General features: G+C 29.9%; 4 protein-coding genes across 9 annotated transcripts; 3 read left to right on the top strand and 1 right to left on the bottom strand.

Annotated features, from left to right (window-relative positions):
• Positions 1-2645: 2645 nt before the first annotated feature.
• On the top strand, positions 2646-9906 carry Lrr (capping protein regulator and myosin 1 linker 1 leucine rich repeat protein). Of its 4 annotated transcripts, none has more exons than XM_074237591.1 (11): positions 2646-3090; positions 3192-3289; positions 3373-3423; positions 3691-5645; positions 5724-6543; positions 6650-6670; positions 6820-6961; positions 7032-8024; positions 8087-8329; positions 8459-8520; positions 8675-9906. In XM_074237591.1, exons 1-11 carry the CDS (start codon positions 3054-3056, stop codon positions 8783-8785), a joined length of 4533 nt encoding a protein of 1510 aa, XP_074093692.1. In that variant the 5' UTR covers positions 2646-3053; the 3' UTR covers positions 8786-9906. The 4 variants fall into 4 exon arrangements, with proteins under 4 accessions (XP_074093692.1, XP_074093694.1, XP_074093691.1 ...); XM_074237590.1 differs by having other exon boundaries at positions 2648-3090; positions 8456-8520; XM_074237593.1 differs by lacking the exon at positions 8459-8520.
• Positions 9907-11526: 1620 nt separating this feature from the next.
• On the top strand, positions 11527-14436 carry LOC141523901 (uncharacterized). The gene is made up of 5 exons (XM_074237470.1): positions 11527-13258; positions 13318-13475; positions 13546-13687; positions 13760-13902; positions 13973-14436. The coding sequence occupies exons 1-5, from the start codon at positions 11782-11784 to the stop codon at positions 14189-14191; spliced, it is 2139 nt and encodes a 712-aa protein (XP_074093571.1). The 5' UTR covers positions 11527-11781; the 3' UTR covers positions 14192-14436.
• Spt4 (Transcription elongation factor subunit spt4) lies at positions 14266-17427 on the bottom strand. The gene is made up of 4 exons (XM_074237474.1): positions 17196-17427; positions 17009-17115; positions 16876-16931; positions 14266-14584 (listed from the first exon to the last, which is right to left on the bottom strand). Exons 1-4 carry the CDS (start codon positions 17256-17258, stop codon positions 14466-14468), a joined length of 345 nt encoding a protein of 114 aa, XP_074093575.1. The 5' UTR covers positions 17259-17427; the 3' UTR covers positions 14266-14465.
• Positions 17428-17493: 66 nt separating this feature from the next.
• On the top strand, positions 17494-21192 carry Rogdi (rogdi atypical leucine zipper). Of its 3 annotated transcripts, none has more exons than XM_074237471.1 (6): positions 17494-17663; positions 18042-18113; positions 18167-18301; positions 19629-19907; positions 19985-20194; positions 20890-21192. In XM_074237471.1, exons 1-6 carry the CDS (start codon positions 17628-17630, stop codon positions 20959-20961), a joined length of 804 nt encoding a protein of 267 aa, XP_074093572.1. In that variant the 5' UTR covers positions 17494-17627; the 3' UTR covers positions 20962-21192. The 3 variants fall into 3 exon arrangements, with proteins under 3 accessions (XP_074093572.1, XP_074093574.1, XP_074093573.1); XM_074237473.1 differs by lacking the exon at positions 17494-17663 and adding an exon at positions 17795-17813; XM_074237472.1 differs by lacking the exon at positions 17494-17663 and adding an exon at positions 17899-17931.
• The last annotated feature ends 1174 nt before the right edge of the window (positions 21193-22366 follow it).

The raw sequence follows: 22366 nt of genomic DNA, 5'->3' as shown, positions 1-22366 counted from the left end.
AATTAGTTATGAATGCCCTGGTGAAAATTTTTCGGACTTTTCTCTTAAAAACTCTGAAGAAGACTTTAGAAGTCTTTTAGAACTTAAGATAAGTCTTTTTTAGAGTTTTTCAGAGAAAAGTCTGAAAAAAATTTTACAAGGGTGATTAATATATGGATGTATTACATGAATAATTATCGTTATAATTAGTTAATTAAAAATTATTATTATACAGCTTCAATGACACAAAAAAATACAATATTTTCTTCTTTCAAAAGTTTACGTTATTTCATTTTGCTTTTCAAAATATTTTATTATGAATATGATTTTTTTAAACTACTGAAAAATTTGTTAGATTTTCATAAGTTGATTAATTAATTCTTTTGTAAGGAAATGATTATACTCTGAATCTTATTGGTTGTATTCGAAAGGTTATCCTATTCGAAAGCATTTAAATAATTAAAAATTTTTTTAAATTTTAAATAAATAACTAATCAAGGAGATTGAAAATGCCATTTTATTCAATGTTAAATAATGTTTATTGATTACAAAGCACATAAAAATGACATGAATTGAATTTTATAAGATAGATATTAATAAAAACAAAAAAAAAATTAGAAATATAATTATTCTGTGAATATTGTAATGAAACTGTAATGATTATTTACTTAAATAGTAATAAGTAATTATTAAGACTTATTGTTGAAATACTATTTAGTGAGTATTTGTAGAATCACAGGGGCTGCATTGATCACAGTACCACTTGTTTGACTCTGATAGCTTGTCAGAAATAGCTTGGCACTGATAATGAAACCAATACCAGCAACCGTCACACATTATACTGTCATATATTTTTCCATCTATTCTGTTACAAAATCTACATTTACTTTTACTTTTTTTTTCTTACTGTGGTTTTCAACGCCTTTAGCGCTGCAGCTTCAAAATAATTTTTTAATGTCGATAAATCTTCGAAGACATATGTTGCAGTATCTGATAATGGATCTAATTTTATTAAATCCTTTTTTTTAATTAATATTTTCTTTTCCACAACGTCGGCAACCAAGTCTTTGGAGATTAGAAAAGAAAAAACTGTGTCAATTTTTGATTGAGACATATTGCAGATTCATAGTAGTAGCGGTTGACAGAGGGTCAGTTGAAGAAATCGTTGCGGCTTCACTATTATCATTATTAAGTTCAGTTTCAATTGAGTTGGTATCTGGATTGCTCTCAATTAACGGAGTGTCCGCAAGAAAAACTGTGTTAGTTCGATTATTATTATTATCATTTAATCCAGATTCAATTGAGCGCTGTGTCCATGTTATTTTGCGAGGATCGCTAATCGAATGATTGACGCCCGGGAAAAAATGATCAGGTCTGATGAGACATGAACAGACATGAGTTTTCAGGCCTGATCATGCATGAAAAATGACCGGGCCTGATCATGCCTGTTCATGTCTACTCAGGCCTGGAGTGTTAATATACGTTCAGGCCTGATCAGGCTGGTTCATGCCTGAGCAGACATGATCATGTCTAATTTCAGGCCTGATCAGGCATGATCATGCAAAACTATTGGCAAATTGTTGATATTAATCGTAGGTACGTCCCGCGTACCTATCCCTGTAGTTGAGACATTATCAGTAATTTGATTTGCACCAATAGTTTCAGAACCAGTAGCTCTAGAACGAAGAGCTGTATTAATTTCACGTTCAAAATTATTTTCGTCGAGATCCTGAAGGTCACTATATAAAATCTCTAATAAATTGATTTTTTCATTGCTAATTTCTTATATATATATATATATATATATATATATATATATATATATATATATATATATATATATATATATATATATATATATATATATATATATATATATATATATATATATATATATATATATATATAATAATTCGAACCGATAAAATATTAGAGCTTAACTTTGTAAATTTTCAAAATATCTATATTATTTTTTGATTTAGTATATTATTAAATAAAAAAAAATCGAAATAATCTCTAATTTATCTACAAACAAAACATCAAAACGTTTTATGTCATTTAAATATATTTAAATTTCCTTTCCCGCACTAAAGCCGAGTATTTTAATGCTCCCGGGCGAAACGACGGTAGATAATACTCTAATAAAAGAGAAAAACATCATTCACACTAGATGGAGGCATAACAGCAGTAATATTCTTCCGTTCGTGGCTCCATTATGTTGCAGTCACGGATAAAACCCCCTATGTGCCCCTTTAATTACAATTGCAAGCACGGATATTTATAGGTGTGCGATTAGAGCCACGGAAATTGTCGGGGAAAGGGGAAACAAATCCGTGCTTCTAATTGCAGTCACGGATGAAAAAAATCGGTCGAATTCGACCGTTTTTCATTTTACAGGCACGGATATTTCTAGGGATATTGTTAGAGCAACGGGAATTTTCACGATAGGGAAAAATTAATCCGTGTTTCTAAATGCAGTCACGGATGAAAAAAATTGATCAAAATTCGGCCATTTTTTCATTTTACAGGCACGGATATTATCCGTGGAGCGTGTCAATAGCAGCACCGTTAAAATTTCAGTCGCAACTACATTACATGAAATGTCACCCTTAGGATGTTTATTAGAAATGTAATTCACATCGATGAGTCTTACGGAGGTCTACAATGTGCGAAAATTGTCAATGAACTTGTACTGTGTTTGTTCATTGATTGTCAGTCAGTCAGCAGACAGTATTTAACAACTTGGTGCCTTGTTGATCTATTTTGAATGTACAACGTTTAACAACTAGTTAACTATGTGTTTATAACAATAATAAAATAAGTAGAGATAATAATTGTTATAAAATTAATTTTTTAATCGTAAATGCACTTGTCGCGGGCAACTATCGGGCAATATGGCGGCCGATAAATTCACATCTCCAGTAATTATTAATTCCGATGAAGGTGCAATCAGCGATGCACAATCATCTTATCGGAATGTTGCTTAACTAAGACTTATATGTGTCACCGTCAGTGGGGGATGTCGTGTTTCTTTTAATTAATTTATTTGTGAGGAAAAAATTATTCCAGACAACATGTCAACGCGATCGCAACTTACTAAAGATTTGAACGGTAAGATATATATTATATTATAAATTATAATAGTAACCTAATTTATTGACTTGTTTATATTGATCTACGATTAAGTTTTTTTAATCATTTAATTTTTACAGAATCGGTGAAAGCTTTACTGGGTAAACATGTCAAAATTTTGTTGAAAAATGTTGTTAAACTTGAAACAAAACCAGACAAGCAGGAAAACCGAGTTTTGGTAATTTTTCATTTTTTTTTTTTTTTTTTATATAAATTTAAAAAATTTATTTAATTTACGTAATAATTATTATATTTTAACAGGTATTTTCTCCTTGTCGACTCTTTTTATTGACTGCCAAAGTACCTACTAGGGTGAGTAAATTAAAAAAAATGAAATAATCTTACACAGAAAAAAAAAAATTTCTTAAACCAAGAAAATTATAAGGAAGACTGAAGTTATTTTGGAGCAAGAAGAAATTTTCTTGACTTAAAAAAATTTAACTTCGTTCAAAAAATTTTCAGTCTTCCTTAAGGTTTTCTTGATTTAAAAAAATTAACGCTTGACTAAAAATTTTTTTTCTTCCTGTGTATAAATACTAATTTGACAAATAACATAATTATAATGATAATTTATTTCAGATCGATTGCCATTTTCATTATTTAGAAATAACCTCAGTAGAGTCTCGAAGATCAAACCAACTATGTCTAACAGCGGGAGAAAGAACATACAACTTTACAACAACAGGCGTAGGTGGGACCGATACAACGGAGGTAGACGCGATGATCGAAGCGTTACACACTGCAATAAGAAATATATTTCCCACAGTCCCTCTGAACTACGTTATCAGAAAAATCGACGTGATACCGGCCAGTCGGCTTCACAGTATTCGTGGAAGCGAATTGGCCCGCAGCACGGAGGCAACGAGAACAACCGGGCCCTGCGGCGGTTTTTCAACCCAGTACGCCTGCATGTGTGATCTACATTGTGTCCAATACCGTGAAGAAGTGACATGGGACGTAGACACAATATACCTCTCCCACGACACCCGTGAACTAAATCTCCGTGATTTCGATCATCTCGAGCAGAAGGATTTGGTGCCCATAATATCCGCGTTGGAATACAACACATGGTTCACTAAATTACGAGTGTCCCATTTAAAATTGAGCCATGAGTGCCTCGAGCGTTTGCTTCACGTTGTTCGCCGATCTCTCTCACTCCAAGAGATCTACTTAGATAATCTAGGCCTCAAATGGGATTTTGCGCACAAACTATCCCTCGCACTTATTGCTAATAGTAACACTGTACTGCACACCATCGATTTATCGAATAACATGATCGAGGACAAGGGAGCTGCCAGTTTGTGTGCCATTGTAGCTAAACTCACCCAAGGTAGTAGTCACCTCGGCAGTCCAGGCATCGGAAAACTCCCTAAAGGCATGCAAAAATTGAATTTGTCCCATTGTGGATTAACAGGAAAAGGAATTGCACAAATAGCCCACGCGCTGAGCCTAAATCGAAGCATGCTTACAAGTCTACGATACTTAAATTTGTCTGAAAACACTTTAAAAGATGATATAAACAATCTTTGCAATTTTTTGGCTCAGCCCAATAGCCTAACGCACCTAGATCTCGCTGGTACGGATACAACTCTAGAATCTTTATTCGGTGCCCTTCTACGTGGCTGTGCTACTAATCTAGTCCATTTAAACGTGTCACGGAACTCATTTACAAGTAAAAAAACCAAAGAAATACCTCCTAGTTTTAAACAATTTTTTACCGCGACTTTGTCGCTAAAGTATTTAAATATTTCATACTGTAAGTTGCCTCTGGAAGCTCTGAAACACCTTTTGCTGGGCCTCGCCTGCAACGAGAGCACAGTAGGTCTCGAATTGGACATGAGTGGAAACAACTTAGGGTCTCTGGGTGCTCACGTTCTTGAGTCTTGCATACACGGTGTGCGTTGCATAGCTTCGCTAGACATTTCTGACAGCAACATGGACGTTGATATGGCTCAAGTAATTACGGCGATTGGAAAAAACAAGTCAATAAAGCACCTCTACATGGGAAGAAACACCACAGGCATGAAAACCAAGCACATATCGGTGGTGATGGATGCGCTCGTACAGATGATTCAGGAAGACGATTGTGTTTTACAATCGCTTTATATTCCAGATTCACGGTTAAAAAGCGATCTTTACAGTTTGATAAACGCACTGGGAAGCAATACGTGTCTTCATACTCTTGATATGAGTGGAAATCAGATAGGAGACCCTGGAGCTCGTCTACTAGCCAAGGCACTCCAAATAAACAATCATCTGAAGACAATAATTTACGACAAAAATAATATTACTTTGCAAGGATACTCAGATATTGTTCACGCGTTGGAAAAAAATTACAGTGTGAGACACATGCCGTTTCCTATTTATGATCTCCAGCCTTGTATGAAGATCTCTGCAGAGAAATCTGAGCAATTGGCCAAGAAAATTCAAGACATGCTGCAGAGAAATGTTACACCGTGTAAGTACAGTCCGGGGCAAGCTTTCAGACTCCAACAAGGATTTTTACTCAGCTCGACGCAGCAGGTTGTCGACAGGTTAGTTTTTTCATTACGTTTTTTAAATTTATTATTGTAGATATTTATACTTTAAATATTTATTTTGCTACTCACTAGATTGGTCGTGCAAACTCAGGATACGATAAAAACTTTAGCAGCAGAGAGTTGTGATGCGAATAATGATATTAATCACGCGACTGGATTGATCCAAGATGCAGATAATTCGAAGCAATTGCTACCGCGACTTCATGAAGTCTTACAACGACGAGATGAGAATAATCCCGTAGAAGCGAAGCTCAAGGAAATAGCCGACACTTTGTATAAGAATGTCACCGATTATTTGGAAGACTCATTGGAAGCTATTTTAAAATGCGCAAACGATCATTGTCCAACAGTAATGTCTCAAACGGTGATTCGCGGTGATGAGAGCGAGCTAATTTCTGTTGAAGATGATTTACGAAATGTCTGCAAGGGAAAAAATCAGATAAGCGGAGAGTTTATCACCAGCGCAATTGTTGAACAGGCGGGTACTGATATTGTTAATAGAATAAACGAGCTGAACCTCTCGGTAGCTGCTCATATTTCCGACAGAATCACAGACGAAGTGATAGAGTCGCTGTCAAGGAGTTACAAGACTTTAATCGGAGACTCTCATGATAGGACGCGTTGCAGTACGCCGGATGTTTTGAGACCGAGTGTTAGTTCTACCAGCAGTGGTAGTGTCATCGGTATCGGAGGAACCATGAGCATTGGAATCAGTTCTGACAACAGTGGTTATGGACTCTCGAGCAAAATTTCATCGGCAGTTGAGCATGCTGCCAAGATGACTAGAGACTCGCTCAAGGACTCAATGATTCATGAGTATGCCTGTCCTTCAGATCTTTTTATCGCGAGTTCTATTAATTCTCAGCATACCGCAAATGATCAGTCTCCTATGGTAATTTATTATTATTATTATTATTATTATTATTATTATTATTATTATTATTATTATTTTTAATAAGTTAAGTTAATTGGAATATTTTTATTCGTTATGCAAACAGAAGTTGGATTATTTAAATCTTGTAAGTAAATTTTATATCGACTATAACTTTATACATTTGTTAATCGTGAATGCTAAGTTATTTTCACTTTTATGTAATTATATATTTTTATTTGTTAATAGAATTAAAAATTTTTTTATATTATTAACAATAATAATTTAATATAATAGGCAACGCCCCATTTGTCGAACAAACGGAAAAATTTGCATGGAAGAAAATTACGACCAAAGTCAGTGGTTGATTCTGTAGAAGGACTTTCAGCTGATGATATACCAGATTTACTGCCTAGTTTACCAAAAGACAATACTGAAAGTGAGTTTATTCCTTCAACCAACTTATCATAATTATGAATAAATAATTAATTTATTATTTTTGAACGTAGCAATTTCAGAAAATGAGCACTCATTGACTGAGTCTTTGGATTCTATATCCGAGCTTCCTAATAACACTGGCCAGCAATTGCAACATCTGGTCAAATCTCGACCAAGACGAACTAAAACCCGTGCTCCTTCACGACCTATGTTACGAACTGAAATTCCGAAAGGATCTTTGGGCCTTGGAGAAGGTCTTGATGTATTTTTTAGACCTACCACGCCTACAACTCCGCTAATTTCGCCAACTAGTGATGATAGTTCTCTGCATACATTCCCAATAGACGGTAGCCCAAATTTATCAGTAACAAGTCAACGCAGTATCCCTCCGGAGACAGATAAAAAGCCTCATGGCTGCAACTCGCCTATTCTAAAAACTCTTCTTGAGCCTACACCACGTTCACGGTCTAGCGATAATTTTGAGAAATTTTCTCCGCTTGCGGGTCGTCGTTCTCAAGGTGACACGCCTTTGACAGCCTCACCACTGGCCCGACGAAGCGCCGCGGAAAATTCGCAGTCTCAAGAACCAGAGGCTAGAAAAGCGCGAGGAATCCAATCGACATCAACGGCTGGAAGCCCTCTGTCAACACCGACCACTCGCTTATCGCGAGATTTGTCTGGCAATGAGACTTCAGAGTCCTCGCCAGACGGCGATAATCACAAGACCTCAGTGAGAAGCCATGGTAATATTCTAAGTAATTCAGCAGACAACGAAAAATCAGTAAGCGGCCAAGCGACCAATAAATTCCGATCGATTTCATCCATCCAAGAATCTCGTGGCGCTTTTAATTCTTTACAGTCGGAAATTTGTCCGTCCAATGATTCAAATAAACAGCTGTCGAATGCTGGTTCTTTTAAAGCTCCAAATAAAGTTAGTTATAATGTTAGCGGCGAACAATCTAGAAGTAGCTCGAGTATTAATACTCCTAGAAATAGTAAACCTCTACCGCCAGTTACTGCGCCAAAACCGAGACCATGGAGCATGACTGGTGATAGAAAATCAGGTAATTTTATTTTAAGTTAATTTTTTTATTTAATAAATAATAATTATTTTTGGGTTATGCAGGTGAATTTAATAATTTATTAAGTGACGGTTCAAGTCCAAATACGTCTGCAGGGAACACTCCAGACTCTGGTGATGCTCTTGATGAATCCACTGATAGTGGAGTCAGTGGACCAGCTTCCTTACCGCCTACACTTTCAGCAAGTAGTACCGCAAGCTCATTGAGCAGTAGCACAGTTGAAAAACGATCTGTTCGAGAGCTCGCAGCTAATTTGAATAAAGGGAAAACAGATCGTAAAGAAAATGGTATTTTTTATTTTATTCAATTATTTCTGTCATTGTAATTAATTTTTTAAATTATCACGCTTTATTATTTCATGCTTCATTTTAATTTAAACATTATTTAGCAATTTCTTTTACAAATTATTTTAGAAGAATCCGTACCCATTGCATGGAGATCAGTTCTGCATCGTTCTATTGATCGTACAGTAAATAAGGTATTTTTTGTTTTTGTTTTTTTAATTTATCATTTTCATTCCATTTTAATTTTACGCTCCAGTGGTTGCAAAATAAATCACTAGAAAAGTCTGTATATACCTCAACATCGTAGTTTATTTAAAATCAATAACTAAACGCAAGTTTTATTTTCAGGAGCAAGTACCGAAAAAGGATGAGAACAATCGCATTAATTTCAAACTTCGGCGAACATCATTTCTACGTGACTCCAATTTCAATTATGACAATGATGTCGTTGATGTATGACAGTCATTGCATTTAGTAATACTCCAGAAATAACATTCCATAATTTTTGCATTCGTTAAAACATAAATAATTTGAATTTTATGGGTAATAAAGTTATTAACGGCGGGTTTGTAATTACAAGCCTAGTCAATCTTCCATACAGCGGCGATATTAGGATCTGAAAATTAAGCAGTTATTATTTATTTTTATTTTTATCTTTCAAATCATTGCTAAAAAATTTGAATTCGTAATTGCAATATTATAATAAGTAATTTTTAGTACGTACTCGGGTGTTGGTGGGTAACAGAAGTTGTAAGACTTCTATATTGCAGATTGGATTCGGATTCCAATGACTGCAAATAAAAATTAAGTAGCGTATAGTGAACAAATCGGACTTTTAATTACAATTGAAATCAATTAATCAATCGTTGAAAAATGATACTCTATGTTACGTGAATTTTATTAACGCGTTTAATAAAACGATAAAATAATAAACATATATGCGTTCATATTTAATAAAAATGTACATAATACTTAGACACTCGATGGTTAATTTTTAAGCGTAATTATATTCAAATGATGATTAAAAAAAATGGTGAAATCGAGTCAATTGTTTCATTATAATAGGCAGTTTACGACCGTAAATTAACTTAGCTGCACTATTCGGTTATTTTATTTATATTAATGAGACTTAAATATTAATATATTTATAAACAACAGAACAAACGGGATCGTAATGTGCCAAAAAGTTCCCGTATAAATCATGGTCTTAAGATATTTGTATTATATTCATATTATTATTATATATATATATAAATGATTTTATTCTACTGCGCTTAGTTTTATATCATTAATTTGAATTTATAAAATATTACAAGACTTGGATAACGTAAAAGACGGGTCCATTGTGAAGAAATTTTATATAATCAAGTATAAATTATTCCGAGCTCATATTTTATTATTAATTTATTAATCATTTTAATTATTTTTATGTAAATATTATGACAGTGCATTTTGTTTTGCTGTAATTTGTCATTTATTTTTATCATTTTTTATATTTTATAATGAACTAGCTCATTATTTTATGGTAATTAATATTATAATATAGAAGAGATCTATAATCAATAAATCGTATAATGAAATTTTTAGTTGTCAATTTATTTACAATCCTTACAACATTTTTATGCATTCGAATGCATTTTTTATTAATTTCTTTTATAAAGACACTAAAGTTAATTGGCATTAAACATTTTTTTTTAATTTTATAGCAATAAAATTATTATGAAAAAAATTTCTCATCCAAAAATTATAAAAAATTATGATTGGAAATTTTTAAAAGTATTTTTTCTATTGTAATTGACTTATAGAAATTTTCGAACGACCGTCGTTTGACAGTGATTGATGAAAATTAATTTAGTAGATTTTTAATAATTTTAAGAATTTGTTCAACAAATAAATTGTAGCATACAAAAAGTAGTAGAAAAAATTGACATGTAGAAATTTTAAAAAATTGTGAAGTGACTGCTATTTTTAATGTCATCAGTAACTGACGAGTATCATTGTGAAAATTTTTCACTGTTACTTTATAATTTTTATTCAGTATAGTTATCATACTTCACTCTTTGAAAAACCAAATTTTTACTTGGTTTCCCCGATTTTTTACTTAAACAAAAATCGTAGATCATCAACCGTGCTTCCACCGTATCGCCGAAACCGCCAGGGATCTTTTAGGATATTTATTTTTTTTTTATTTTCTTTCTAATTAAAAAAAAAAAATGAATTTCTGAGACACGGATATAGATCTTAATAATGTTCTTTTAATTAAATAATTTTTCATTCTCAGAATAAATCTCAACAATTAATTAAAGTTACTCACTTGAGTCGTTGTTTATTGACATGTCCAATAAACAAAAATTATGTTGAAAAATTCTATAGTTAATATTAAAAATGAAAACTCAGATTTTTTAATCATCAATAAAATATTTGACAATTAATGAGAAAAAAAAGATCATTTAAATTCCAGGTAATTTGAGCGTAACCGATACTACCGATACTGTTTGCGTAAATCTAAAATTTAAAAAATTTCCTATATTTTGAAAAGAAGCAGTACTTTTTTATTTTATCGCTCACAAAGTCGGCTGATTCTACAATGAAAATTAATTTAGCAAATATTTAATCATTTTTAGAACTTTTGTTAAGAAATAAATTATGGCAAAAAAATAATAAAAAAAACTAACATGTAGAAATTTAAAAAAATTAAAAATGCAATTTTTTAAAAATAATTTTTTTGTTAGTTTAATTGTTAAATAAAATTAAAAATTTGTCAAGTGACAGCTAACTTTAATAACATTAAATTGTTTTAATTTTTTTTAACAAATAGATTATAGCAAAAAAAATGGACTTGTAGAAATTTTAATAAATTAAAAATGCAATTATTTTAATGACATTAAAATTAACTGTCACTTCACAATTGTTAAATTTTTTTTTAACAAATAAATTATGGCAAAAAAATGAATTAAAAAATTGTCAAGTGACAGCTAACTTTAATGTCATGATTCTACAAGTAATGTTTATAAATTTATTTACATGGGCAGGGTTTTTTTTATTTAAGATCAATATACTATTTTAACATAATTTCTAAAACTTTTTTCTGCAACTTTCAACAGCTGAACTTGCGCGTGCGCTTTACAACACCATCTCTAAATGCTCCAATAAATCAACTCGTTTTTCTGATTTTCTATTCTAACCTTCTATTCTAAAGTTTGTTTAAGATTGATATCCATAATCTGACAGATGACGGATGACAAATGACAAGTTGAAAAAAAAAAAGTTTTTGGTGATTGATTCTTAAGTAGATTTTTTAATTTAAAAAAATCATGCTAAAAAGAAAGTAATATTTAAATAATGTATTCTTATAGAAATGAATAATAGACCTGTAGAGTCTATATCCAACTGAAAATAAAAATGATAATAAGTGTAAATATTGATAAAAATAAAAAAATAAATTAGTGATAAGAATGAATAAATCTCGTGGAGAAAAAAAACAAAACCAATTGCCTGCTTGGCTTTGGCCAACATCAAATGTATTACCTTCCATGTATCGTAAAGTTTGGGATACTGTGAAAGAGGAAGGCCTGGGACTGGGTGCAATGCAAGGTGAATTGCTTGTGGATACTAATAAAGTATTTCCTTTGCTGTTAACTAGTCAATTACCTACTGAAGTACTAGGTTACATTTGGAGTTTAGCTAATCAAAAGTATGCTGGGCAACTTACAGAACAAGAACTCTACATCGTATTGGCACTTACAGCAATTGCACAAACCTCCTACACATTTACGAATCTCGATGTTCTCCATATGCTACCTGGACCGCCGATTCCTCGGCTGAATTTAAACATTTTGTATTCTAATGCATTTAATTCACCAATTTCAGAAACTAGTCTTGTTGGAAATCTTGATAATAAGCATGATCGACGAAGTAATAACAAAAATTTAAATGCTTATCCTTCAGCCATTCCCAGTGTCATTAATAATTCATATGTTAACGAGCCGAAGATTGTTAATGATCAGAAGTTGTCAAGTGTGCTGGTTAATAAAAGTTGTGTTGATGAAAAAGGAATCTCTCTAGGTCATAATTCTAAAGCTTATCATCCAACAAATTCATCATCGTTAGATTTAAATGACGACTTTACTGATTTTCAAAGCGCTCCTATTCCTCAAATATCCAATACTTCTAATACAATAAAATGGGATTATAAACAAGGCTCAGCGATTGGCAGTAGGCTAGCTAATCATAATCTTAGTGGAGGAATGAATCTTATTGAGAAAAAAAAAATAAATTCAAATAAAAGTAATCATGGTAATTTGATGGGTTCACCAGTGCTTAATAAAGACCGTCCGATTGATCATCATTCTAATAATTTATTCTCAAAATGTGTTGTAAAGAATCAAGCTAAAACGGTCATTCTTAAAGATACTATTATCAGGAATAATAGTGAGACGGTGCAACAACAAATACAAAATAATTCTCGAGAAGTAAATATTGTTGAGAATATAGAAAATACGCCAGTACCTGAAGTATTACCGAATATACCGACTGCTACAGGGCTTGATAATTTAGCACAAGATTTAATGAATCTCCAACCAGTTGAAGATAAATACAGTGCGTTGAGAGTACTCGTTGAGGAGCCCCCAAAATCTACTGTCACTGAAGCTACTGATTCTGATCTTTTTGATGATTTTGGTGACTTTATATCCGCAGAACAATCAGCAGAGCCAGAAGTTTCAAATAATGTTCAAATTAGTATTGCCAGTGTTGATGATTCCATGGATTTATTCACTGATTTCGAACAATTTTTACCTCGTGTTAATGATAAAGAAGAAATTTCTTTTACACAAGAAACTATTGAAGCTTTTGCACAACTTGAAATTACCGCTAGTCCTGAAAAAACCTTAAACTTTCTTGAAAAAAAGTATGAAGTTACCATCGATCCAGGTAAGATCATTAAAAATTATTATAATTATTTGAAAAATATTAAATTTGTTCTTTTACAGAAAAAGTTATGCAGAAAGAAGATACAGCTTCGATTAACAGCATCGAATTGGGTAATGGAAGAGTTATAACTCGATCCAATTCAGTTCCAAGCTTAGATCTTAAATCTTTCCTTCCTGCTAATCTTGAAGAAGATAAGGAAACAGAAAATATGTATCAGGTACTTGAAAATATATTTAAAATTTTTTAATAGAAATTAAACTAATAAATTAATAATAATTATTCTTTAGTTAATCTATTGGGAGTGGAAACAATACATGGAGAGTTGTGTTTTACTACTTCAAGTCGCTGCCAATATATTTACAAATATTAGTTCCGATAAAGTACTCCAGGAAGTACTCAATTCTGGTCAAGGTTACAATTTTCTTTGCAGTACGTATCTTTATGTAAATAATTAAAAAATTACAAATATGATTTGATTATTATTAATCGTAATTTATTTAGATTTAGCTGAAGTCGCTAGTGTTTGTCGGAGAGTTAATTTTGCTCACAAGGAAATGGATATAAATATAATGAATTTTGATGATCTTCTAACGGAAATTGATAGATTATGGGCTGAAATGGAGCCGTTTTATTCAAATATTCCGGTAAAATACTTATTATTTTACAAATATACCATATAGTACTCAATAATCACAATTTTTGTTTTTTTTTAAGATTGTTACAGAATTACCAACGTTCCCACTGCACCCAAACGGTAGCACGGCATGCGCGCTTTGTTTAACAGCAGTTACTAGTAATAAAGTTACTTACAATGATAATGTTTATCACGTAACTTGTGCTAATTTATGGCTTAATTGTGTTAATCATAATTTACCAGTTTTACGTTACGTGTCGTCTCATGAACATACTAATATTTCTGAGAAGACTTATTAACTAGTTTATTAATATTATTATTATTATTATCATGATTATTATTATTATTATTATTATTATTATTGATGTTAGTATTGTTTAGAAAAAAACAAAGTAATTTTATTCCTTCCAAAATTATTAAATTACATGAATGTTATTGTTCGCACAAATTTGATAAATTATAGAATAATAAATTCACAGAGAATCTCAAATTGTTGTTAAGATAAATTATAATTTATCTATTAAAGTATTGTTAATTATAATAATGGACATTTTATTATATTTCGAAAAATGTTTATCTTTGACTTGTATCACGTGGACGATAAACAATTCCCCGGCTTTTCATTTCCCTAATTACGGCTGCTGGTAATCTTCCTGATACTGATATAGCATAAACTCCTCTCGTAAAACGATCTGAAAATTTCAATTCAAAATTAATTATCTATATTTTAAATTTATACATAAGTGATGTTAAAAGTGATAATTATTGATAAGTATCTAACAATTTTCATGACTTTATTAATAAATGATTTATATATTTCAACAAAATAATTAGAAGACTATGAAATATTCAAGTCACAGCGCTCTAAAAATTTTCTGTCAGTAACACATTTTTACTCCAGATTACTCAACTCTGCGATATACTGTACTCAACTCAAAAATTGAATAACTTAAAAAAAAAAAAAAACTTCACTCAATTCTTTCACTACTCGATACTAACTTTACTCAACGCTAAGTTTACTTATTACTAACTGTATTCAATGATATCTTGACTCAATAGTATATTAGAAGTGTTGACGCGCTTTTAAAAATCTCTATTCAATTTTTTTTTGTTTAATAATATTTTATTCGGCAAAAACAAAACTGTACTCGAAATTTCTCAGCTCTGTGCAATCCGTACTCTTATAAAATAATTTAATAAATTGAAAAAAAAAATTTTTTATTTTATATAGATATTATTATTTATTTATTAATTACCAGATGTACAGTCTGTTTCACAAACCTTGTTACATTTTTGTTTAAATAGAAAATCTCATATAATTATTAAGAACTCAGTAAAGGATAATAATTTGTTTATAGTGTAACACTTTTCTTAGTAAATATAAAAATATTACAGTCCACCCTGCCACCCAGATTGCACCGCATACCACGCTCTTTCAGATGTTACTTCTTTCACCTACCAGCTGATTTTCTTTCGTGCTGATTTTTTTAAAGATGACACAGATGGCACTTACTGGTGGGCCTCTAAGGAGTGTTCTCCAAAGTGCATCCAAATCTGCATCATACTTTCTGTCTGTTATTGTTTGAATCTCAGACTGGATTTTTTCAGAACATAATTTTAGGGCTTGCCTGCAGGAAATGAGATGATTCAAGGTTTCGGGTTCGCTTTCGCAGGCTCTACAGTACTGGTTGTTATAACCATTTTTTTGTTGCTCTTTCCAAAATTTCCGCATCTGATCTTGGTCCAGATTTCTTTCATCCATCCTTCAATTGTTTTATCATGCCAGTAGGACTCAACTGTATCACATGTTCTCACAAATTTGAAAATCGGGCTGAAAGTGGATTCTATAATTTTCTTGTGATTTTCTTTAGCTGCTTTATCTTTGTATATTTTCAGTCCTGTCTCAAGTCTTTCAACTATAACTTCTTGGTCTGCGTTATTCCAAACCATCATTGGGATATCTTGACATTCCATATCTGTGAGGGCTTCCATCATTTTAGTTCCTCATGCTGACGGATTTTTGTTGAGAATCGCTCAACATTCTTCGCGTAGACATATCTTGCTTGGGCCATCTTTTCGCATCCATCTTCATGATATCGACTAGATATCTCGCAGCTCTTTTTCTGGTGTTATATAGGTAGCTTTCTACATCGACTTCTGTACTCCACAAGTATTCTGGTGTATTTTTAGCAACTCCCAGAGCTTGCTTGTGAGCTTTAGCATAAAGTCTTCTGTATATATCATTAGGGGCCCACCCCTTTTATATAGATAATATAAAATATGTATAATTAAGTAAAGTTGCCATTGAATAAAGTTTGTAAAACAATAGAACTTTATTTTTTAAAAATAAAATTATTGAGTAGTTTTTTTTTTTGATTTATTTAAAGTAAACATATTATTAAATAAAAAAATTTAATAAGATTTTTAAAAAGCGCGTCAACACTTCTAATATACTATTGAGTCGAGATATCATTGAATACAGTTAGTACTGAGTAAAGTTAGTATCGAATAGTTAAAGGAATTGACTAGTTTTTTTTTTTTTTTTTTTTTAGCCATTCAATTATTTTATTGGAGTACAGTATGTCACTACGTTGAGTAATCTGAAGTAAAGCTGTGTTACTGCCAATTTTCTTATATAAATTAGTCTTGACTAATTTAATTAACGAAATCATAATAATAATAATAATAATAATAATAATAATAATAAAAATAATGTCAGATTTTTTCTATTTTCAAAACTTAGAAAATGTAAGTATATAATTGAATTATGAAAATTAATTTAGCAGATGTTTGATCATTTTGAGAATTTTTTCAACAAATAAATTATGACAAAAAAACGTAGAAAAAAAATTATCATGTAGAAATTTTAAAAAATAAAAAATGCAATTTTTTAAAAATAAATTTTTGGAAAAAATCTATTTGTTAAAAAAATTAAAAATCGGTCAAATGACTACTAACTTTAATGTAATAATAAAATACTCACTTATTCGTTGCCATTTAGCTACCCAACTATCTTCAGGGCTCATCGCTGCGATCATTCTAAAATTATTAAAAAAAAAGACGAGTTTGAATAATTATTTTTTAACAAAATTATATGAAAGTAAAAAAAAAATTACCCATCAAAATTAGCACTCGAACAATCAAAGACATTGTCTTTGTTATTTTTCATTCGTAAAAATTCGTCGCAATTGTCACATCCATCGATTTCAAATTGATCACTGGTCTAAATATATTAAAAATATTTGTTTATTTTATTAATACCAAATAATTAAAATAGAATAAATGTTTAAGGTTAATAGTTACCTTTATCAACGAGCAAACTAAACAAGCACGCAAATGCCTTAATTCTTTAGGAACAGTTTCCATTCTAATTATTATATAAATGTTTATTTATAAAAATTTAAATACTAATTAACTTAAATATGTTAAATAATAAATTATCAGTGATGTTATTGATTGTTTTTTATTTCTGAACCTGAACACGGTATGTGATTACAAACTTGGAGGTTATGCCTGTTATATATGATTGAGTACACAGTGGACACTGGATTCTCCAATGATCATATATTTAACTACAGCTAATTTCTTATATTTACTATACTATAGCTAAGGTGCTCCAGTATTTATTTTTCTGAAAACGAGTGTTCATTCGGCTATATCAAATCTTTGATCTCTCCCTGACTAAATTGTTTTTCCTCTTTTGTTTTTAAATATATATACTATTGATATTTAAAAATGTCGGACAACGAGAAGGAGGAGGCTCGTAATCTAGTAAGTAATTTACCTTTTACCTAACATTTATCTAATCACCATGACCTTGTCAAAATAAGATAATAAAAATTATCAGATTACTGCCTAGAAATTAACTCTCGTTCTATTTTAATAACATTTTTTTATATTTGAATCCACCAAGTTCACTAGGTTATGTTTTCATTTAATTTTTACTCTAATATATTGCTCTATTAACTAAAAATATATAATTATTATATTTCTATTGTGTTAATCAAAGTAGATAGATAACATGGAATTATCACTTGCAGTAAAGATTTTTTTTCTTTATTGTTGAAAATATTTAAATTCAGTGACTAATTAGAGAATAAATAGTCAACTTTTATATCGAAAAATTTAATATTTTTATTTTTTTTTCAGCAAATGGAATTTGAATGGGTACTTCATGACGAAATACACCCATGCTTACAACAATTGAGATCAATACTGACAGTAAGTTTGAATAAATTATTTGTACAAAATTATAAAGTTTTTTTATTTTTCAGGAATGTTGCTCGCGATTTCCTATGGCTTTATTTGGTAATGATCAACAATGTAAAGTTGATAGATTTGTTTTTTCGTCTCCACACGATCAAGTTAAATGTGTAGTTGTACTTACTGGTGACAGTATTACGAATGCTGTAAGTTTTCATTTTCAGTTAATTTATAATGACACTGAAGTTGAGAGACATCTGATAATTTTTAGAATTTTCTTTAACAAACAAATTATAGCAAGAAAATTTTATTTAAAAATTTCATCTTTAGAAGCTCTGAAAAATTATAAATGACATTTTTATAAATAATTTTCTATGCCTAGTTCATTTTTCAAGAAAAATAAAAAAATTGTCAAGTGTCTGCTAACTTCAGTCTTATAATTTATAATTATAAAAAATAATCATCAGTTATATATATTTAATTTGAAATTTTATAACTTTCGAAATGTGATGAGAGAAATTTATATTCGCAATTCGTAATAAATAAATTTTTAATCTATAATTAAAGACAAAGTATCTTTTAGAAGTGTGATAAAATAAATAATTAATTATTTTAACAATATTTTAGCTAAGTCTTGCTCTGCATTTCATTGCAATGGTTTTTAATCAATCATGTTATTGATTTTATAAAAGTATTTTATTGCTCACCGTTACATTCACTCAGTGTTAATTTAACATGTTTTATATTCAAGCGACGTGAACTTATCAGAATTTTTTATGGATTTTATTATATCCTTTTATTTATTATAGCGTATATTTTAATTGATATTTCTAAAAAACAAATAGTAAATAATACGAATATTCATCATCATTAAAAATATTTTTTTAAATTGAAGTCAGCTCTTCGATGGGAAATTTTTATTAAAATTATTTAATAGCTGTTAAAAATTAAATCTTAAAAATATATAGAAGTTAAATCCTCAACCCAATCGTTAAATAAATTGGAGAAAAAAGTAAAAAATCTACGCTTGAATTTTTAAGTTCTTATATATTATAATAAATTCGAATTGCATCGAAATCTTGGAGAATTATTTTAACTCAAAGTGTATTGAACTTATGTTATATCGATGTTGCCTTTGATCATAATAATAATATTGTCTTTATCAAATGACTTGCTTAATATTGCTACAGGCTTCGAAATTTGTGGTGGAAATTTTTTTAAAAGGATATTAACAATTAAGATGACGTAGAAGCAACACAATAGTTTTATAAGATCATTTAAATACACGCAGATGTTTCTAATTATGCATGAGAGTCTAAACAGTATATTCATTCATTTTTATGAAACCGTTTAATAAATTTTAGTTTCTTAATCAAAATAATTTACTTTTAGGTTTTAATTGACATGATAAAATACGTAATAATTATTAATACTCTCTACTTTTTGATGCACATTTTTGTTTTTTCAAATTCCAATTAATTAAGTTATTTAAAAAAATTAATTTTATATTTTCTTTCTATCAATAATTATTAGGAAGTGACATTCAAAGTTCAACGTCAGCAAAACGTTTCGATGAGAACAAGTATACAGAATGATCATCCATGGAAATTACAACAGATTCAAGATGCTGCGAATCACCTTCAACAAGCTATTGCACATATTGACAATGTAGATCGTAATTATTTATTTAAAACATCTGAGGAAGTTTTACATATACTTGCTAATATTCTTGGGTGCCTTCAACGAAGTCGGTCGAGTTTAATTGTGCCTAAAAAGAAAACCATTGATGATTTGATGAAGAGTCGCAATATGGTAAGTAAACTCATGAATTTCAGATAGTTCAATTAAGATGACAATAAATTGGATAATGTATATTTTGTTTTGTTTAGAAATCATTAAATCCAAATTTACCAGAAAACTTGGCAATTAGTTTTTATATTCAAAGCTATAAGCTCATTTTGGCTGTGTATCAGTTAGAAAGTACACATGGGAATGTAAAATATGAGTCGCAGCAAGCTGAATGTAATGTACCATGGCTAAATGACGCTTTGATACTATTAACCATAGCTCTACAACTTTGTCAACGACTGAAAGATAAGGTATAAAAATTTAATTTGTCATTTAACCCCTGACAGGCAAACATCTAAACGGTATTCCTTTAATAGCAATGAGGGTAAAAAGGACTAGTACAATTTAATTTCAAATATCCGATAAAGGCAAAGAAATTTTTTTGTTTTTCAATTAAAACTCGAATAATTCTGTCTAAAATAGATGTATATTCGGGTGTGCCAAAATGTAACTTCCTTGTTGGACCTCTTAAAATTGGAATTTCGAGTTCCGCTTTTATCAGGAGTTGTGTTTGGGCATTCCCTGACATATTTTGAGCGTTAAGGATTTATTTGATTTTCATAGAATTTTTTACCAGGAGTTTTGTTTAAGCATTTTTGCTAGAATTTCAAAATTTCAAAATTTGGCCGAACAAAAATAAAAATTAAATAAGTCCTTAACGCTTAAAATATGTCAGGAAATCCCCAAACACAACTCCTGTTAAAAGCGGAACTCAAAATTCCAATTTCAAGAGGTCCATCAAGGAAGTTACATTTTGGCACACCCTAATGTATATAATTTTGAAATAATTTAATAACATAAAAATAATATTTAACGTGAACAAAGTCTATAAAATTCCAATGACGTAAAATTTTTGGAGTGAGTACTTTTTACCCAATTTGCCTATCATGGGTTAACAATTTATTGAATTAAAAGAAATAATTCTTTTTTTTTTTTTTTTTTGCAGATATCTGTGTTTTCTCAGTATAAAGATTTTACAGTAGGATCAAGAGTCCCATCAGTTATGGGTTTAAACTAAAGTGTATAAAAAAGTTTTATTTATTTATTTTTTTTTTTAAGATAATAAATTGTGTGAGTCAGTTTTACTAGATGTGTTCAATTTAAAATGCACACTAATCCAGTGATTAGACCTTTGCTAGAATTTCTTTTAAGATAGACTAATTTTTCTTTTTAATTTTAACTATAAATCCAACGTGAGAATAATAAGAGTAATGTTAATATAAGAAAATAAAGCCATCTTAAACCGTAATGGAAGTCGTTTTTATTTTTGTATGTAATCATAATTAGAGTAATTTTCGAGTGTGTGCGGTTTTTAATTCGTGTATTTGCATATATATTCTGGAAATTTTTTAAAAGACCCAGTAAATTTTGGGTAGAATGAAAAATTTGTTTTTATTCCAGCCTGTATTTTTATTTTACAAACAGGCTCCACTTTGTTTTCATTAGCTTCATACAACTTTTATCCGTTATGCCATGACTCCTTGGTACATAAATAATTTTGGAGCACGAGTTGCAGCCAACTTTTTCTTTTACGTCAAGCCTTGTTTCAGTCAGAACGTTAAAAAATTTTAATTTAACAAAGTTGAAAGAATATCCAAAACTCTAAACAAGCAGTCTTATTAAAATATTTTCAATTTATTTGAATAAAAAAAAAACTTCGACTATCGAAAATTAGATTCTACTCAGTAACTTTTTAAAATTTTGAAAATTTACAATTTTCTAAGTAGGGTTTAAAAAAAATTTAGATAAGGAATAGTGAAATCTAAGAGTTTAATCTATAGTCAGATGATTTATACAATAAATATTGTGCCTTAAAAAAAATATTTCCAGCAACATATCCCAAGACGATCTATAAAGTACCAAATTATACAGAACTTTTATTTGTGTATTTGAATAAAACGTGAAATCATAGTATATTACAATAATTAAAAATTACATTAAATAACAAAAAATTTATAAAATAAATTAAATGAACCCTGGCTATAAAAATAGTAATGTGTATTTGTAACTAGTGTTTAATCTTGAAGAATTTAATTTAAAGCCCAAGTATTAGTTCGTGTGAAGTTACAATAACACCCACAATCACACAATATGATGAGTTATGTGTTAAATTATGATCATGTGAATGGATAAATGCTAGATCATTATCTAATTAATTGTTTTAAATACATGATTTATTAATAAATTTTAGTGAGTTAGTATTTTTGAAATATTTAAATAAACAATTATTATAACTTTGTTTTAATAATTCAATAATTAAAATAAAAAAACGAAGGTAATGAGCTAATGAGAATTAGATCTACTATCACCTGCGTTTTGGACATAAATTGATTTATATTTTTTCACAACATACATTAACATGGTATAGACTTATATGTATACATAATAATTATATATAATAATATATTTATATAATTTTTTTT

This window comes from Cotesia typhae, unplaced genomic scaffold (genome assembly GCF_013202065.1).
Source record: "Cotesia typhae breed Kobodo isofemale line unplaced genomic scaffold, CoteBio_Ctyphae contig_22, whole genome shotgun sequence".
NCBI lineage: Eukaryota > Metazoa > Arthropoda > Insecta > Hymenoptera > Braconidae > Cotesia > Cotesia typhae.
This window is presented reverse-complemented; position numbering and strand designations above follow the sequence as displayed.

Excerpts from the sequence above, each read along its gene's own strand:
- Rogdi (XM_074237471.1), top strand. The coding sequence starts at position 17,628 with ATGTCGGACAACGAGAAGGAGGAGGCTCGTAATCTA. Across the intron at positions 18,302-19,628 it reads GTGACAGTATTACGAATGCT|GAAGTGACATTCAAAGTTCA; the intron begins GTAAGTTTTCAT and ends AATAATTATTAG. Across the intron at positions 20,195-20,889 it reads GTCAACGACTGAAAGATAAG|ATATCTGTGTTTTCTCAGTA; the intron begins GTATAAAAATTT and ends TTTTTTTTGCAG.
- Spt4 (XM_074237474.1), bottom strand. The coding sequence starts at position 17,258 with ATGGAAACTGTTCCTAAAGAATTAAGGCATTTGCGTGCTTGTTTAGTT. Across the intron at positions 17,116-17,195 it reads TAGTTTGCTCGTTGATAAAG|ACCAGTGATCAATTTGAAAT; the intron begins GTAACTATTAAC and ends TAATATATTTAG. Across the intron at positions 14,585-16,875 it reads AGCTAAATGGCAACGAATAA|ATCGTTTTACGAGAGGAGTT; the intron begins GTGAGTATTTTA and ends TGAAATTTTCAG.
- LOC141523901 (XM_074237470.1), top strand. The coding sequence starts at position 11,782 with ATGAATAAATCTCGTGGAGAAAAAAAACAAAACCAATTGCCTGCTTGG. Across the intron at positions 13,688-13,759 it reads AGGTTACAATTTTCTTTGCA|ATTTAGCTGAAGTCGCTAGT; the intron begins GTACGTATCTTT and ends TAATTTATTTAG. Across the intron at positions 13,903-13,972 it reads CGTTTTATTCAAATATTCCG|ATTGTTACAGAATTACCAAC; the intron begins GTAAAATACTTA and ends TTTTTTTTTAAG.
- Lrr (XM_074237590.1), top strand. The coding sequence starts at position 3,054 with ATGTCAACGCGATCGCAACTTACTAAAGATTTGAACG. Across the intron at positions 6,544-6,649 it reads CAAATGATCAGTCTCCTATG|AAGTTGGATTATTTAAATCT; the intron begins GTAATTTATTAT and ends TTATGCAAACAG. Across the intron at positions 8,330-8,455 it reads AACAGATCGTAAAGAAAATG|AAGAATCCGTACCCATTGCA; the intron begins GTATTTTTTATT and ends AAATTATTTTAG.